The 18,523-nt window shown below is 41.0% G+C and overlaps 2 protein-coding genes across 3 annotated transcripts; one reads left to right on the forward strand and one right to left on the reverse strand.

The window, feature by feature from the left end:
* The first annotated feature begins 296 nt into the window (after positions 1-296).
* LOC131465844 (serine/arginine repetitive matrix protein 1) lies at positions 297-12,249 on the forward strand. 2 transcript variants are annotated; one of them, XM_058638785.1, is made up of 5 exons: positions 297-829; positions 3,338-4,461; positions 7,789-7,927; positions 8,001-8,062; positions 12,167-12,249. In XM_058638785.1, the coding sequence occupies exons 1-2, from the start codon at positions 338-340 to the stop codon at positions 4,310-4,312; spliced, it is 1,467 nt and encodes a 488-aa protein (XP_058494768.1). In that variant the 5' UTR covers positions 297-337; the 3' UTR covers positions 4,313-4,461; positions 7,789-7,927; positions 8,001-8,062; positions 12,167-12,249. The 2 variants fall into 2 exon arrangements, with proteins under 2 accessions (XP_058494768.1, XP_058494769.1); XM_058638786.1 differs by lacking the exon at positions 8,001-8,062 and having other exon boundaries at positions 12,167-12,241.
* Positions 8,449-16,823, reverse strand: mydgf (myeloid-derived growth factor). Its single transcript, XM_058638787.1, has 6 exons — positions 16,622-16,823; positions 15,336-15,386; positions 15,123-15,184; positions 14,769-14,850; positions 11,868-11,940; positions 8,449-9,759 (listed from the first exon to the last, which is right to left on the reverse strand). The coding sequence occupies exons 1-6, from the start codon at positions 16,775-16,777 to the stop codon at positions 9,680-9,682; spliced, it is 504 nt and encodes a 167-aa protein (XP_058494770.1). The 5' UTR covers positions 16,778-16,823; the 3' UTR covers positions 8,449-9,679.
* Between the last annotated feature and the right edge of the window lie 1,700 nt (positions 16,824-18,523).

Below are 18,523 nucleotides of genomic sequence, written 5' to 3' on the forward strand. Positions count from 1 at the left end.
ACCAGTGGTGCTAAGGGGGCCACACATCCTTCCAGGGAGTCTGGGGAAGCAGAGGGAGGACAGTCCTATTAGGTGGAACCAGTCTCGAGAGTTAGTCCCAGACCCTGACACACAGATCAGCCCAGGGGACGGGTCACAAGGTCTGACCAACAGCTGCAACTCTGCACAGGATAACCACACCTTTGGTAGGAACGACAGCAGTCATTTGAGTCAGTCACAGAATGACAGGACTAGTACTTCAGTGAGGAAATATGGACCACTAGTGGGACCCCCTCCTGTTCCTGTTCCTGCACTGCTGACTGAGGAGCCCCACTGTAAGGGGCCTGTTACGGTATGTATGGAGGACAGGAGGGGGAAAGTATGGGACTATGCCAGCCATGCCACTTTCCACCAGAGAGACCTCCATTCATCCAGCTGGGTCAGCCCAGACACTCAGGGACTAATAGAGAGGCAGCAAGGGTTCAGCTCCAGCTTCAGCTACATCACACAACAGAGCAGGAACTCCCAGAGCCTGACGGCACTGAGGGAACCACCTGTAGAGGGTTTCAACGGGGCCGTCAATGGAGTCATCTTCCCCACTGAGGTTCCTAATAAAGGCTGCACCGCAACTCTACGACACCCCAGGAAACCAAGACCAAGCTCGGAGCATATTGCCGTCCTGGGCCAGAACCAGACATTGATTCGGCGCAGACCCAACAGTGAAGGAGAGTCCCAGAAGAAAGAGGCAGGCTGCAGCAGGAAGGCAGTGCAACATCAGATTAAACGGGTGATGGATAATCTAGAGCAGGTGCTCACCGCACTGAGAGATGTTCACCAGGAAATGAAAGAGGTAAGGCAACAGATTTTTGTTGATACTGCTGTGCTCATAAGACAGAGCGAGAAAGTCACACCAGACAAAAACTATAGTGTCGCATAGTCGACCATTTTACCCACTAAAGCGTCATATTTCTCTTCAGTACTGACCTACAATCAGTGAAGAATAGTGAGGGAGAGAGAGGGAGCTTACTGCATCCTCTGACATTAATTCATACATTCTCCTCATGCAGGAAATAGTCAAGCATATGTTTAAAAAGGCTGGGGGGCTCACATCCACATGGATAATAAATGCACATCCTCAGCAGAATTTAACATGTATTAAAAAGTCAGTAGCAGGGTTTGCACGACTTCACTGAAGTCTGCAAAGTGTTTCTCCAACTCCCCTCTGTCATCGTCTGTCTGCAGGCATTAATCGCACTCGTCTTCAGTTAATGCATTCCTTTTTCATTGAGGTAAAATGAGACAATAGTCATGCCCCATTGGCCTGATGCATTCAGAGGTTGCTGAGATGATGCTGTGTGACATTAGGCAAAGCCTCCCGCTCCGCATCCCGTCTCCTCTCTCCCTCCTTATTGACAGTTGCTGCTCCATGCAGACACAGCTGGATAGCGTCCGATGCGTCTTAATAATCCATTTATGTCTATGAGCATCACTGCCTCATAGTCCTCATCCAGCATAAATGACGTGAACATCTTTACCTCTGGTTATTTGATCTGAAGGGTTGCAGTTAAATAGAATATATGAACCTCATCATCCCGTGGCTGTGAGCTTTTGTGCTTGACAGGACTGATGAAAGACATGTAGGCTGCACAGAAAGAAGGGAAGAACAAGAGCGAGCAAACAGGCACTGTGATAGAAAGTCCCACATTTTAATGGCAGAGACGACAGATCAAAGGAAGACAAGGCACGAGAGAACACTTTGGTCGCAATCTTGTTTCCCCTCACAACCTTGTTTTATCATTCTGTTGCATGAGCAGCAACCCATGTTTTTTTTTTTATTTGAAGATAAATTGGAGTGATTCTTCTTCTTTTAGGACTTTTAGACACACAATAAATACAGCAACACTAAATATCTCTCATGAGAAAAGATGACCTTCTGCTGAGACATTGTGGCACATCAGACACAACTGTATGACTCAGAACGTCAAGTAAACAACAGCAGAGTTCACAACAATATCCCTTAGCACTCATTATATACTGTATATGAAGACTTGAGGGATCAAAAACATTGTTTCTCACTCTTGGGAGTGGCAGATGAAAACTGATGTCCCCTGCTCTTTTATCTCCTCTGATTTCTGACATTAACAAGCAGCACCTTCCCTGAGTCACTTGATGTGGACTTCAAAGTAATGGGAATTGCCTCGGCCAGGAAAGCTACAGCATGAAAAAAACAGGTCATCTTTTGACTTCAGAGAGGATGTTGTTGAACATACAGAACAAAACAATAATTCATTTGTTGTTGCATGGGCCAAGGATTTATCTGTGAACACAGTGCAGGTGGAGAGATAGGTCAAACATTTCCCCCAGTGTAATTTCCTCCAATCTCTCCAGCCTTTGTTATTTGTGTGTGTGTGCATGCATGTGTGTGTCCACCAACCTGACTCTGACTCATGGAAGGATGTGTACACTGTACACTTATATACTGCATACATTAAGCTACGTGCATCTAGACATGCACATATGTGCATGAGCACTTTTCACAATCCAGTGTAAGGTATTAAGGGACATACACACTTAAATTTAGCTCACAAATCCTGCTCCTGCTATAAACTCTCATATGCTCTTGGCTGAGGTACACATTTTTCCACTCCGTAGTACAAGCTAATGTGACATACTTGCAGATTAGAGCTATACATCTGGTTCGAGTCCATTGCAAAAAAAATTGCTTTAAATTATAAATGTAGCATGAAGCGGAAAAAAAGGAATCACCCAAAACTGTATAATCTCCAAATAATACAAGAAATGCAAAAAAAAAAAAAAAGGATCTGCTTCCAGATTCCAGCAGCTATAAATTGAACATCTTTAAGATTAGACCTTGAGCTTAACTGTGAGCAGCGAGTCCTACACTTTATCTACTATTAAATGAAGAAAATTGAATAATATTCTAGTCAGGGTATAGCAGAGGTTGGGTCCAGATATAGTGGACTCAAACATGTCCAGTAATGCAACTTAAAGGTGCACTGTGTAAGGATTAATGACACCTTATGGTGAGACGGCAAATTGTAACAAACAGAGGACTCCTTCACTACTACGTAGTAAGCTTCTGCTTTAGAACTGCAAAACACATGCTCTAGCCGGTTTTTCAATTTGGGCTGCTGTAGAAACTCCATAAAGCAAGGCCCTTGTCTGAAGCTTATTTTAAAACTTGAGTTTTTAAAGCAGAACTCAGACTAAAAAGCTCCTTTCAGAACCACAGCAAATTATACTTTGATTAGTAATTATTCACTGATCTGCCTGAGAAAAAGACTGTGGGATGTTTCCATTGTTTATTTGTTCATCACTGTCTATATTTTTTTTGTAGGTGGTGCAGCAGATTGACTACTTAACGTCTTCCATTGTTCTGAATGAGGAGGAGCAGCAACAGGAGATTAGAGGAGGCGACAGTGCCAGGCCTCCGAGCGATACTAGCTCCAGTTCAGGTTCCAGTTCCAGTGAGGTGAGATTAGGCAGTGATCATCAGAGGCCCTCACAGTCCGAAAGACAGCCAGGAACCACAGTCTCATCTGGCGTCCTCAGGAGAGATCAGCATAGCAGGAGCCAGTCTCCTCCAAGTGTGCAGCTGTGCCCATTCTCATCAGAGAGGAGGCGATCTCTTCGGTTCACCTGTGGTGTTGGGTGTTCTCCCAGAAAAGATGGCGCGCTGCCGGACAACAATAATCTCCCTTTATCTGGTCCACCTCAGCTTCAAAACTTCACCACCCGTGACCTCACATTGCCACTCCAAAGAAGCCTCCCTGTTCGACCTCCCACTCCTGGTCTATCTCCTCTAACGGTAAACCTCCATCCCCCCATAAGCCCCGTCTCTCGGCCTCATTCCCCTGGTCCATCCTCCTCCACCAGAGTCAGCCCGATCTCCCCTCCCTCCACTCTATCTCCAAAGCCTCACCCACCCCCTGTCCTTAGCCCATCTGTCATCATAGAAACACAAGTAGGTTCTTATCAGACCTCACAAAGCGACCACCTATGTGCTGGCCTGCTCTCCACATCATCAACTCAGCCTCCATCTGCCAGCTGCCCACCCACCGACTCAGAAATGCAAACTGTATCCAGTGCTGATCAAGAGAGGCAAGCATCCTCAGCAGGAGTCGCTCATGCAGCTTCACAGGTGTGCATTGCCTCTGCAGCCACAGCTAAAGCGCCAGCAAAGGGCCGCAGAGGCCGCAAACCTCCACCATATCCGCATCACAGACTCTCTGAACCGACAAAGAAAGTGAAGGAGACGCGTAAAACACCTCCGTACCCAGAGAAAAGAAGGCTGCTCTCGACCACGGTGTGAGACAATGCAGCAGGAGTGGGAGGCTGATGGAACACAACCACATTCACAGCACCAGCCACGCGTTCTGCAAGTGTGAAGACTGATTTCAGGGTCACCAAGTTGAGCTGAGACCAAGTTTCCAAGGTGACAGGATAAAGATGCAACTTGGGGTGAGTATGTCAGGAGGAACAGCTTGGCTCTGCTGACGTCCTTCTCCCTCTCTCCTTCTAGACACTTCTCTTGAGTGTGGTGAACATGCACGGGGCACTGTAACATCTGTCTGGGTTACTGCTCTGGTAACAAGAGCCTCCATACAGATGCTCACTTTGCACTCCAGCTCTGATGGCCACAGATTGCACAGTTAAAGGGGAAAGGGCTAATTAGACAGAAATATGAAGGGATTTGTAATTATTGTAAAATGACAAGATGAAGTGAGAGATAACGACTTTTGTTCACTTCAACAGAGGCGACCAGACACTGCGACTATCATGTATTAACATTGTCAGGGTCAGATAATTGTTGTCAGGGGTCGAGACACAATATTGTGAGCTCAGTGCCAGTCGGACGACTAAGGCTCAGGAGTATGAAAGACAAATGCAGGGTCAGAAAGGCTAAAGCTCTGCGACACATCTCGAGACGGTACATTTAACAAGGCCAGATAAGAAGTGAGCAGACCAAGTGGCTCTGTTCTGACTGGGTCACTGCAGCCCAGCATCAGGATGAGTGTATGGGGGGGGGGCAGCCAGCTATTCACTGTACCCTTCAACAGGCCCCTGGTGTTTCAAAAAATCCCATCTACCTCTCTGCTTCTGGCATGACCGACCTGACCACAGTCTCCATCTGTTCCCCTCCAAATGTCAGGACATGCAAAGAGAAAGAAACAGGGGGCAGGTGTGTGTGAGAAGAGAGAGAGGGGGGAAAAAATGTGGAGTGCCAGCTGGATTCATTACACAAATACAGCACACAAATCAATGGTTTATTAATTTAAGTCATCTGATGTCATCTTCTTTGAAATGTTACTCAAGTGATTTCTTGTTGGGGAAATCTGTTTCTAGTTGTAGAAGAAAGAAAAAAAAAACCCAGAACAACAATAGTTAGACCATTTCTCATTTCTTTCTGACTTTTGAGGCAATGCACCTCCGGCCCGTTTATTCCTACTGAAGCAATCACAAAGAAATTTCATATAGATTTTCAACATTTTAGCCCCAACTCCCTTAAGTGTTTTCAAACAAATGTCACGGGTAGAGTTGTTATTGGGAATGTCACTGCAGATTAATACACACCAATAGAATATATCTGAAGACTATGTATATTGATTTTTAAAAGATATTTCTGGGGCATTTTAGCTTTCATTAGATTAGACTTGTTAAACGGGGGGGGGGGGGGGGGGAAGAGTGAGGCAAACGTGCACACTGCATGCAGAAGGCCTCAGCCTGAGAGTCATCAGCTTCATTGATGTGATTTTAATAGTTTTCAGAATAGTTTTTCCACAGTTACTTTTTTTAATTCTGATCTTTGAATGTGATTTGAATGAACTAGAGGATAACTGGCCACATTTCGGTCCTGATCTGGCCCTTCCAACAACCCTGGGTACCCTCTGATTGGAACAGATTATCTTGTCAAACTATGCAACTATGAAACATGGGGCGTGAACAGGACCCCACCATAACCAATGAGAGCGAGTTGACCGGGAAACGTACTTTTGTTTAGAGCGTAAGCGTTGTTCAAGCCCCGTTGAATCTCAGCCATGACTTCGCCCACTGTTTTTGGCATTTCTCAGCACAAAACATCGCTCACACACACACAACAGTCAGCCTCTGTGTCTGTTTACGTCACGTTAAATCACACAAGTTTCCGTGAGATTCCAAATCCCTGGAAACTCCTCCCTGAAATGGTTTCATTAAAGGCCAAATGTGTGGTCCTGCGTCTTGACTGGATCGTCCAGTCCGTGCTCTCTCAGGATTAAAACATCAAGTTAAAAGCAGTTACAGTTAAGTTTGTTGTGTCTCTGGTCTCGCACATTTTAAAAATCTAATCAGATTTGAAAGCCCTCTGGTGTGGGGCAGACAATTACTCACTGGTGTGTTGAATGCACAATATGGCTGTGTCTGATGGGAATGCTGGAAGCACAGAATGTTTTCTTGTTTTTTAAAAGTACCCTTTTCACCACTCGCCACAGGTCACTTGTGGCCCAACCAGCTATTCACTGCTAACATGAATAAAAATGCCTCCAATTTAAGGTCTTGGACGAGCTTTTTGTAAACCTGTGTCCTGCAGCACCGGGTTTATATTTTCCCGATGGTCGCGCTGTGGGCAGACAAGCTGAAAGCTACACATCTACACAGGTGTGTGATGGTAAACAGGAGTGATATTTGTTTAGGGTTTGGATGACAGCTTAGACAGCTCTGGATCCCAGAGACAGACTGAACTGTTGGTAAACAAAGAGCTATTGTGCTACGGAGACGTATTACTCAGTGGAACAACAATCCAGAGAACAAAAGTGTCAGTTTTTCTTCCCACAAGGCCACAAAACTGGAAACGAGTCTTTCTGCTTTGCCGTACGTTGCTTTAATTGCGAGCAGGAGGCCGTGGGCGTTTCTTGGCACAGGTTGTGATTCTATTGTAACAGCTTTGCTAGTGCGACCATACAACAGACTCTCTCTGCATTACATTCACAAGTTTTATAGTTAGAGCCATTAAAACGCTGCTGAATTGCGCACGGTTTGGTAAATTGTAAACTGCCGATGCCAATTCGAGGACGATCAAGACTACTAATTTTCTCTTGGTTTAACATCAGATGAATAAATCCCTCCTGATTCTATATCTCTATAAGCCCTCATAGATCACCGCTCCGTACACTCCCATATGTGCCTCTGAATCTTAGACTGTATATGAAAAGCTCTGGATTTAGCGGATCCTCTCTGCAAAGCTTTTCTCCCCCCAGAAATCAAGAGGAAACAATGGAAGCGTTTTATCTCATGGAAACATTTATCCCAGAACAATATATTTTAATTGAGCACGCTTGCAGAATACTTTTTGAAGAAAACTCTTCATTATGCCTTCAATAATATGAGGCTTCATATGACGTCTCATTTGTATGCAGAACACCTGGCTTTTTTTATGCAAAATACAAACTGGATATAAATTAGGAATGCATTAGCACTGGTACTAAAACTGTAAAACTGATATTTTGGACAGATATGACGGGGGCATTAAAAATTGTTTTTGGCCATATTTGCTCTCACAAGGCCGAAGCACTCAGGACATTTAATGCCTTTGCTTGTTTCTCTTCTTGTTATCTTTTAATGAAGCCACGGGTGGTGCAGTTTAGTCAAATCATTAGTGAAGTGAAGAACGGGCGTATTTCAAGAGCAGTGCCAAGATGTCTTTATTGAAACAGACTGTACTTATCATTCCACCATGAAATGAGAACAATCAAGAAGTAGAAAAAGAATTAAAAATATAAAGCAAGTAAGATCTTGTCCATTTCCACTCAGGCGCTGAACGTGGTCATTTCCTGTGGAAACCCCAGAGGGTGCCTCGATGGTGACAAGAGGGACACACAAACATCCCTGATGAGCATTTCCCTTAACTCTACACGCCAGACAATGGAAAGCAAACCAAGACCAAAGAAAGGTACGAACCTCAGACCATAATCCCACCACAGAGACAAAGCAGCACAATACTCAAATCTGAAATCTATCCCCAGACATCATCCTCTGGACTGTTGTGTGGATCTAAGAGGGCTGGATCAGTGTAAGGGAGATAAAGGTAATCCTACTTGTTACATAAGAGCAGTGAGACGAGAGGGAGCAGATGTGATATAATGATGAAGCTCTGAGACATGCACAATAAACTCACTGATCCACACGTGACACTCAACGATGAAAGTCAATCCTCTATGTGCACACCATACATATTTGAAACAGATTATTACAGATGTGTGGTCATTATTGCTAAGGGACAATGTTAAGGGGTTATTTTCAATAAAATGTAACGGATTTAATTGATTTACTTGCTAAGCTTCTAAAAATGTCCACATTTTTTGGGCAAAATGAGGACCAACGATCGACTGTGTGCCTGATTTCGTTTATATGGACTGTGTTCGATTTGTAATCTTGCGGGCACAAAATGAAAAAGAAAACATATTTCAAAACTTTGGAGGTTTGAGAACTTTTATATTTCTTTGTAATTTCAGGTTTTTAAACAACAACTTTGCACTGGTATTGTTTGACAGTTTGCTACAAATGCTTCAGTGTGTCCAGAGTGCAAGAATTAATGAGACTCCTACCTTCACCTCTCCATTATCCAAAAGTGTCAGGAAACTACAGTGGCCTTTACAAAAAGGATTTCAATACAGAACAATTTCCTTTCTTCCGCTCTCCACTTTCTCCTTAATTAGTTTATGCATCTGGTTTATGTGGGTGGAGCCGTTTTTGTTTGCATGGCAAGCTTCTGCTACTTCCATTTGGGTTACTACAGAAACTGGCAGTGCGAAATGTCAGCCTGTAAAGTAAGGCCCCTGCCTAACGTGTGTGTAGGAATCTTACTATAAAGGTATTTTAAAGTATTTTTTTACACTTATGAGAAGTATATTCAGTTTATGACCATAAACCCAACTAATTGTTTTAAACTGGACCTTTAATTCCATATGATAAGTATCACTTCTGGCCCAAAAAGCAAGCACAAAACAAAGACTTATCACAAATAATACTGAATTGTGATTATGGAGGATCAAATGTGAGTTATCTGGAACAGATGAAGATAAACAGAGACTGGGGCGTTGGCTCAACAGCAGCTTTAGAACAGAATGAGACTGGGCAAAATGTAATTGTTTATGTGTGTGCCATGACGATATTGGGGATTACTCACTTTCCTCTCAGGATTACACAAGATGGATAAATCCTTTCCCAATTCTAAATGTGTTATCTATACTCAACAAAACCTCCAGACTCCAATCCCCTATACATTCACATACGTCCCCGGTGGATCAGGGCAGATTTATTTGCTGTAAATATAAGAGCCTCACAAACTATGGAAACACTTAATCTTGTGGCATAAATTTAACTAGGACATTATGTAAAAAAAAAAAAAGAGAGCGAGGGAAAATGGGATACTCCACCAGCTGCTTGCTGTTTAATTATTTTTGTCAAAAGTAGCATAAATCTACCATCTTGGAAAAAAAAAAAAATAATAATTCACCACACACAAACTGCTGCATAGGCCGTATCAGAGCATCAGTATTGTCCTACTTCAATTTTTGACTTGTCATTTAGGAGGAACATTTTCCAAATCCACCCCTCATTGATGAGGGACGGACACTGAGCCCCCAACTCAGAGCCGTGACTGGTCACAGCATGAACAAAGCCAGGTCACCCTTCTGACCGCTTACAGCTCGTCGTGTCGTGTCCGTCCGATGGCGATCAATTTGGAGAGTTGAGCACTGAACCTTCCTTCGTTGTGGGTCACTAGAAGTCAGAAGGGAGAGTACACCTCTGTCACTGACATTATCACAGAAATAAGGACACGCAAAGCCTGAACTCATTCTGCATCATCTGACCACAGAGCTGCAGAGGCAGCATTTTCAAAGCTGCAGGTCCAGTCTGACCTGCACTGCCTGTTTTTAAAGTAACAGCAGAAAGAGTTCAACAAACAGACGTAGATGTGAACCATCTATAGGCACGGACGGTAATAAAGCTGCTGCAGGAATGATTCTTAAAACATTTATGGATCAGTTTGTGGACAGACACTTGAAATAAGGTCTGTGGAAACGAGAAACTGAAAAAATTCCACATTTTTCTTTTTTAAGCTTGTATGCATATTTAAAAAGGTGGTTACTAAGAAGTGGCTGAATGAAACCACCGGAGACAGTATAAGTCACCATGAACATGAAGACAAATGTATTCACTGGTGCACCTTTACAGTCTGCCACTCTCCTAAACCATTAATACTTTTCCAAAGTGTCGGAGCTAATTTGCTGCAGAGCAGGCTGTTTTGTTGAAGGAATCAGGCTGATGCTAACTTACAGTTTGCCCTCAAACAAATATAGCTGCTTTCAGACGCCTGCAAGAGTCGCTCCAGTTATTCACCTGTCGGCTCCCTCATAAAACCTGGTTAGTGGCTGAATAAGCTTATATGAGAATGCAGCAGCAGAAGCTCCAAAGGATTCCCAGTTAGAGGGACAGACGTGTGTCTTGTTTGCTCAAACCAGATGTCACACCCCTTGCGTGTATCCTGTGGACAATCTCCTGCTGTTGTCAACGTGTCCCACTCAGAAAATCGCGAACTGAACTGTCATATGCGAATGGAAAAATCCAGAGAATGTCTGCACCCACATTCCCTGACATTACCCTGAACTCATCATGTCTTGATGGTAAGAATGGTCTATGCTATCCCTACAACTGCATTTGTTTTCTTTAAGAGCTGCTGTTTTGTGCTCAAGTTTTTTTGTTTAAGATATTCAACCTAAAAATATTCTGCTCTCTACAGCATTTTTTTTTTTTTCTTGCTGACTGAGAAAAACCTCCGTGTACATTGTGCCTATAGTGTATCTGTTGTCCTTCATTACTTTGGATGAAAGGGGAGGGGAGAACAAACCAGTTTTCATTTCCTAAGAAAAAGAAACGGGGCACAGATACAGAGATAACAAAGTAAATGAGAAACCTGGGTTATCTGTGTTCATCTTGGTGCCTCACCTTGTATATGAACATGGGTCTTACTCTATGTTAATATGCTGTTCGCTCTGGTTAGGTGATTAATTCTATTGAAAAGCAAACTTTGTCTAATATCCATGCTTCTGAAATATTACAGATGAAATTCAGGATTCTGAAAGATTTACTTCAATATCCGACTGTCTAATAAACACTGAAATCAGTCTCATGACTGTCCATCAAGTACAGAGCTAGAGTCTTATCTCAAGATACGGCAAAGTGCTAGTTTAAGTAAATACAATGTATCCTAAATGTGTTTCACACAAAAACACATGTAGCCAAAAACATTTATTTTGTCACACTCATTGTCTGCAGGTGGCAAAAAGGTTAACATTCTTTGCCTGTAGATGGCGACAGTGTCGTTCTCTGAAGGTCTCAACTGCCATTACTTGTTTTCTAGTTTTCAATTCTTGGTGTTGTAAATTGAGTCTAGCCATGACTCTACAGCCCCCCCTTACGGAAACTCTAACTGTGAACTTAAGAACTTCTAAAGCATCTAAAAAGGAAATGTATCTGCTGCAAAGTTACATTGTTTTCCAGAAATGGGATTATGTTTAAGTGTGTGATGTTGAGTTTTTCAGTCAGTATGCTTCTTTACTGCAGAGTCGTATCTGCAGAAAATGGCAGTTACAGTAAATTGCTCTCAGTTAGACTTAGTCAACGTCTGGAACTGAAGGCACACAGTGGGGAAGAAACTAAAAAACAACAAATAATCTACAGGGACAAATGAAAACCCACTCACTGCTGGCACATATGCTTAAAGGGAAATCAGCAGGGAACTCGCAAAAATGAAGGAGAGGGAGGGAGCCAGGGAGGTGGAGTGAGAGATTGACGTGACAAGCAGTTGACGTTCACCAATTTCTCACCTGTTGAGTCTTTGATGGCAAATTCCTCCGGCCTCAAGGGAACGTCACTGTGTCCTGCTGCTGCAGACTGCGACTGGAGACACGTACAGCGGAAGTGATGTGGAGGACAAGGAACAAGGAGAAAAGGAGAAAAATTAACAGGATAAGAGGTGGTGCAGCAGACAGGCAGGAAAGCTGGAGGTTGCGACAACAAGGTCAAGTAGATCGTGCGTGGGGGTGGCAGGTGTGTTTGTGTATGCAAGGTTATTACAGTCCCGTCACATAGTGAAGTTATTTGCGTTTGTTTTTTTTATTTGCAGGGCACCGAGCATGAGCAGGCAGGAGGCTGAATCATGTGCTCTCATTAAGGACTGTGTGTCAGGAGACTGTCCTTGCTGGAGGACAGTCTGGAGAGCGGAAGAAAGGAAATTGTTCTGTATTGAAATCCTTTTTGTAAAGGCCACTGTAGTTTCCTGACACTTTTGGATAATGGAGAGGTGAAGGTAGGAGTCTCATTAATTCTTGCACTCTGGACACACTGAAGCATTTGTAGCAAACTGTCAAACAATACCAGTGCAAAGTTGTTGTTTAAAAACCTTTCAGCTGATGTTGTGAGGTGACATTCAAACAGTCAGTGTATAGGATTTAGTGGCATCAAATGGTGAAACAAAGGTGTCGCTCGGGTAACAGAGAAACACATGTGGCCGTCTCTAGAGACAGAGTTTGGTATGTTTATTCTGAATAAATGAAAAATAAAAAATAAACAATTTTGTTGAAGCTTGTCACATTAAATGGAGGAAATCTTTTGATTTTTAAGGCGTTTGAACACCACACAGGTTTTTTTTTTATGTATTCATTTTTGAACCAGTGTCAAGGCAAGCTTTCACATCAGTGATGTCATTTCACTTTAATATTGCAGCTTTTATAATTCTGGAACGAGGTTGACTTTTTTTGATGCTGTGACATTAAACATATCCAACTAAACAAAAGCACACAGCTAAGACTGTTTATGAACAAAAAGTGTCTTCCTCAAATCTTCAAACTGCCCATCTGCATCCTAAGGGATCCCTCTCCTCTCCTCTCCTCCTTTCAGTAAATTGACTGAGCACCAGCTCATCACTGCGAGATGCTGACTCGACGCATTACAGTGATCTTTCTGCTCCTTATGATCTGTTCACTTAATTGTGTTACACTTGAAGAAGATGCGTTGAATTGCACCACCAAATGATTGGCAATTTCTTGCCATTTATTCTCATCATAGTTTCTTTGAAAACGCTTTAAGCAAAAAAAAAGGTCTCCACAATTCATAAATAAAAACATAATTATCAATATTATATTACACTTCCATTGACACATCTCTTTATAATTGGCGATGCACAATTTTCTATTTTTATTGAAAGCAATTTATCATCAGTACTTGATGATAAATAAAAAGTCAGTTGTAGCTATGTGGTAAGTCCATATCTCTGTGAGCTTGGAGAAACCTGACCCCATTTATGCATACATTGTAATGCAATTTACATATGCATGTGTAAGTAAGAAGCCCACCGCTGTAAAACAATAAACAGTGACATTACGCGTGACAGTAATCGTCTCTGTCATAGAAACTGAGACAGCACAGTGACAGCTGTTTCCATCAGGTGAGAAAAGTGCAGCACAAACAAATCTGCCTAAGATCTCAGCCTTTACTCTGATAAATGTCTTGCTGGTGTGCAGGTGGCTGGTTTATTACTTGCAGGTTTTGCAGAAATGTTCATCATCAACATCAAATCAATACCCCTGACTTCTGACATTTGTGCAGACACATTGAATTCTACATTTTTTAACTTACTTTGGCTCAAAATGAGAAGCTTAATCTCTGCACTGACAGGCTGCCTGAGGTAGTGAGGCAATATCAAGGAAAAAGTCATTACTGCACTTTGTCTTTGTTAGGTCATAAAGTCCTGTGAGCTTTTTGCTGTCCAACACAAGCTCCACTCCAACTAATCATTCAGCAAAGTGCTAAGAAGCAAAAACACAGGGGGAGGTTCATTATGTGTTGCACCAACAGTATTATATAAATATATTGTGCATATTATAGTGCAGTCTATCCTCCACAACACTGAAGATCAGTGTCAGGTTTTTATTTTTTTTACTTTTTTAATGAGCTTTTCTTTAGTTGCATAAATGGTTAAATCATTTATGCTGTTGTTCAACATTAAACCCATTTAATGTGTTTTAACTTGTTTAAAGATACAAATAATCATTTCACATATTCTAAAATGTGATTATGTTAATCTATGTTGTATGGGATTACCATTAAAGGTCCAGTGGGTTACATTTATAAGGGTTGTAAGGCAGAAATTGAATATACTTCCCATAATATGTTTGTATAAATCACTTTAAAATAAATATCATTTGGCTTTCGTGGCAGCATTGTGTTTCTACAATAGCAATACTATGAAAAGAAGAATGATAACCCTCTGGGATGTGAGGGCCTCCGTAGTTTCTTACACAGTAGACCTTTAAATATACATACACATATGTTACCAAAACCACCTCAAACTATCGATTAAAAACTAATGCTTAAAAAACACACTTTTTTTTACCTTAAATATATATCTGGATATCTGGATTCATTTTACTTTTCTTGTGACATGCTGGTCGGTATGGCAGCCATTTTGGAGAGACAGATCTCCTGTTCCATTGGACAAAGCCCAACAAATGATTCTTGTAGACCGTTTTGTTTTTGAAATAAAGCTGTGAAACCATTGTCCGTCACATGGGACAAAATGCATTGCTGGGTCTCAAGTTACCAAATCTAGGTAGAAAGATATCGATGGTGAAACTGGCTGCTGGCAACCAGGAGCAGTTGACACTATAATACAAACTTACAAAGTTAACAATGTTACGTAACATTGAAGAGTGTTTCTTTATACTTACATAAGCGTTGGCGTATTCAATCTTGGTTCCCTTGAGTTCAGCTTTGAACTGAGTGAAAAACAGGTAAGATTTCCCCTGAGGCCTGGAGGAAATGTGGGAAAATATTCAGTCGTCATAATTATGTTTCAGCAAGCTTTTGTCTGGGCCCCACAACTTTAAAGGGTTAAGACCTGGTTTAAAGTTTAGGGTTAGAATTGCGTATAGGTTCAGGGTTAGGCATTTAGATGTGATGGTTATGGTTAACGTAAGGGGCTAGGAAATGCAATGTGTCCTGTGCCCTAACTAAAATATAAAAAACAAGTTTGTTTTGTCTGTGTCTGTGTGTGTGTGTGTGTGTGTGTGTGTGTGTGTCACCTCCACACAGAACAGGAAAACAGAGTGTCATCATCACTCAGGCCAACGCTCATCAGCCATTGCTGTTAAGTATAAACAGAAGAGAAATTTGCTTCAAACCTGCTGTAAATAAAAGTTAATAATAACAAGAATAATAATAATAATTCTAATAATAAAAATAATAATAATATGATGATGATGATGATGATGATGATGAATAAGTGAGAGACTCACCTCATTGGTTCCCCCTTGTGAAGCGTAAGTGAAGGAACATTCATAATCCCTCTGTGATGAGAGTGGTAGTTAGTGCATTGATCCTGCATATTACTATGACAGCCATTATTAACCAATCAGTTACTTTGAATGCAGTTCAATAACCCCCACTGTTAATTAAGTGTCAGTGTTCAGCTGAAGGTTAAAAATAAAAATAACTTCAGAGTTTATCTTAACTGCGCTCTAGAGATACATGGGTTAGAGTTAGAATGTACATGAATGTGTTTCCTTTTTCAACCTGATTGACAGAAAAATATTTGGCTGATTTAATGTTGAGGTTGTTGATGAAGGTCTGAGGACCAAAACATTGCAAAAACACAGCTTTTAATCAAACATAATAGTATATATATATATATACATATATACATCTATATATACATATATATATATATACACATATACTATTTTGTCACAATAAAAGTTAAATTATGATCCATATCAATATTATAAAATATCAAAAAGATAATGGCTTATTCTGATGCTGACAAATTAGTAGCTCTCTTTACAGTCTGATCCTTGAATCGTGAATCAAAAATTAAATACGCCATAAGGCAAACAGTATTCCCTGTCTCCCAATGATCTCATACATTCTTGTAGGACATATTATACAACGATCTAATTAAATCTTTAAAAAAGTCATTAATGTTAATAGAAACACCTGTGCTATTCCTGCGATGGCAAGTCAAAATGGCTGCTGTAGTAGATAAGGGATCTATTGTGATGGACATTTGTTATTATTTAGCTTAAGACATTAATCAAAGTATGTTAAATACAAAATATTAGTGTCAGTAAAAAAATAGTCATAAGTTTTAATGCACAGACATGAAATGTAGACTTTCAAACTAGAACAGTAGCTCTCGTTCATTTAAGCTCAGCCAATCAGAGAAGCCAGTGTGGCAACGACGTGTCAGCCTCTCACGGGCTGTGTCGTCATCAACCTGCGCCAGCTAAATGTAGTTTTTCCATTATGTGGTTATAAAATATCAAATAAACTAAATGTGTGACAAAGATAGGAACACAATACATTAATGCATCACCAGTTCGTGATATGTTTGCTGTGACGAGTTTTTGGTCGTCGACTGACGAGCAACAACGGAGAGAATAACAATAACATGGCGAATTGAACAGTTAAACTTTAGTTCGAGCATCGCTGCAGCAGCAGAGTATAAGCAGGTGTTTGAAGGCGAGGGGGAAACAGAGTGAAAATGACAGAGATGTTAAGTTTAATTTAAATTTAAGTCACTCACAAATGCCTCGGAGAATGTGTACACCACTCCTCCCGGTCTAACGTTGAACTCCACCGTCTTCGTCTGCTCAGGAGAAGCCTCAGCCGGGACAGACACGGAGGACAACCCGAACACAAGCACAAAAGCACAGTTGATATAAACACAGAGTTTCGCCATGTCTTCCTGCTGTCTGTTACTGTTACTGTTACTGGTGTTCAGAAACAGCGCCGTGTGTCCCGTCGCATGTGAGTAACGTCACCTCCCCCCGTCACTAAACAAAACCAAAATATAAACATAAAGACAGAAAACACACGTTTCCTGACTCCATGGCTTAACAAATAAAAACTCCACAATTTTACACAGTTACAGACGTAAAATCATACATACATATATCGTAATAATAAAAATGTTTGTACAGAATCGCAGCATTACCCTTACTGGCCACACGGTGTCGCCAAACAACCACTTTTCTACTGCTTATATACGACTGTGAAAACAGGGATGAAACATAGCACTGTAACAACTGTATTTGTAGAACAACACTATATCAACCATCTTAAAAGTGCCAAACTATTAATGTAATTATCTGGGAATAGTCGTGGAAATTAATTACATTTAAATAAATTACCATATTATACTGTATTTAAGTATTGGTGCCATATGTACAAGGAAAAATACAAAATAATTATAATAATTATTTATTGAAGGTTTTTTTTCATCCAAGTTTCAAATATTGCTTAAACGTTTTTATGCTTGAAGAAGCTGAAAAACTTGGTGTATCGATGAAAGGTAAATGCAAATCAATGCAATATAAACTGACAGTATTTATAGATAGACATTTCTTGTCTCGTTAAATGATCTCATCTTTCTCTCTTCCCATACAACAAAAGTAATAGTAAATAGTAAATGATGTCTTGGCAACGCTTTTGATGTAACATGTAAGTGTTGCTTTGATGTGTCACAATGTGACATGTACAGTAAAAAGTGCATAAACAGTTATTTACAGCCTGCTGAGATTTACAACAGTGATTTGATGTAAAGTTATTGAGATTGAAATTCAGTGGGATTAGCTAAAATCAAATTAAATTAAAAAACAAAGAACAAATCTATAACAAATCCATAACAAATCAAAAATGTCTTTTTAAAACGATTTTAGTGTTTGTAAAGCACAAAATATATATATTATTTGTACTGTATATCCTCTAATAAATTAAAACCCATAAACCTTTAGGGGATATTTACTTGTAGATACTTGTATCCAGGTTTGTTGCACAATACATTCAACTCAGTACAAGCATCATGTTCTTATGCAAACATGTTTGCTGTGCGTTTACATTCCTCTTGTTTTCACAGTAGAACATCACTTTGTGTGAGAGGCGACAGCATATGCGTCTGCTCCTGCATGTCTGTAAAATGTTGTGTTTTTCTGTGTCTGGAACCTCCATGTGAAGTGTAACGTTGTGAACTGATGTTTGGTACGTGAGGAGACTGCTGAACATAGTCAGACACTCTTGTGTAAAAATCATAAAACAATACAGACATTTAGACTTAAATTCAGACCAAAAACCAACTGCCTGCCCCATGTTCCCTGCAGCCTCTGCAGCCTCACTCAGACGTCCTCCCTGTCCAGTTCCACTTCCCAGCCCAAAGATTATACAATAACAGGATTAATACCAGCATGTATTCACTGACACAGTCTGCTGAGTGTTTTTATATTTACACAGCAGCGCCTCCAGGGAAAGTACGAGGATTATTGGGCACACATTCTTCTATTTCGAACAGGGAAAACTGCGTCTATAATGATGTGTAAATAGGCAGACTTAGGGAGTCCTTGTCCTGCCCAGAAAAACATTGTGTCCTCCGTCAGGATGTCAAGTGCCCAGCTGTGTAATACCAGGAGGAGAGAAAATAGTCAGTCATTTC

This window comes from Solea solea, chromosome 9, assembly GCF_958295425.1.
Source record: "Solea solea chromosome 9, fSolSol10.1, whole genome shotgun sequence".
NCBI classification, from domain to species: Eukaryota; Metazoa; Chordata; class Actinopteri; order Pleuronectiformes; family Soleidae; genus Solea; species Solea solea.

Coding starts and splice junctions, on each gene's coding strand:
- LOC131465844 (XM_058638785.1), top strand. CDS start 338: ATGGAGGACAGGAGGGGGAAAGTATGGGACTATGCCAGCCATGCCACT. Junction 830..3,337: donor TTCACCAGGAAATGAAAGAG/GTAAGGCAACAG, acceptor TTTTTTTTGTAG/GTGGTGCAGCAGATTGACTA.
- mydgf (XM_058638787.1), bottom strand. CDS start 16,777: ATGGCGAAACTCTGTGTTTATATCAACTGTGCTTTTGTGCTTGTGTTC. Junction 15,185..15,335: donor CACAAGGGGGAACCAATGAG/GTGAGTCTCTCA, acceptor TATACTTAACAG/CAATGGCTGATGAGCGTTGG. Junction 11,941..14,768: donor TTGAATACGCCAACGCTTAT/GTAAGTATAAAG, acceptor ACGTGTCTCCAG/TCGCAGTCTGCAGCAGCAGG.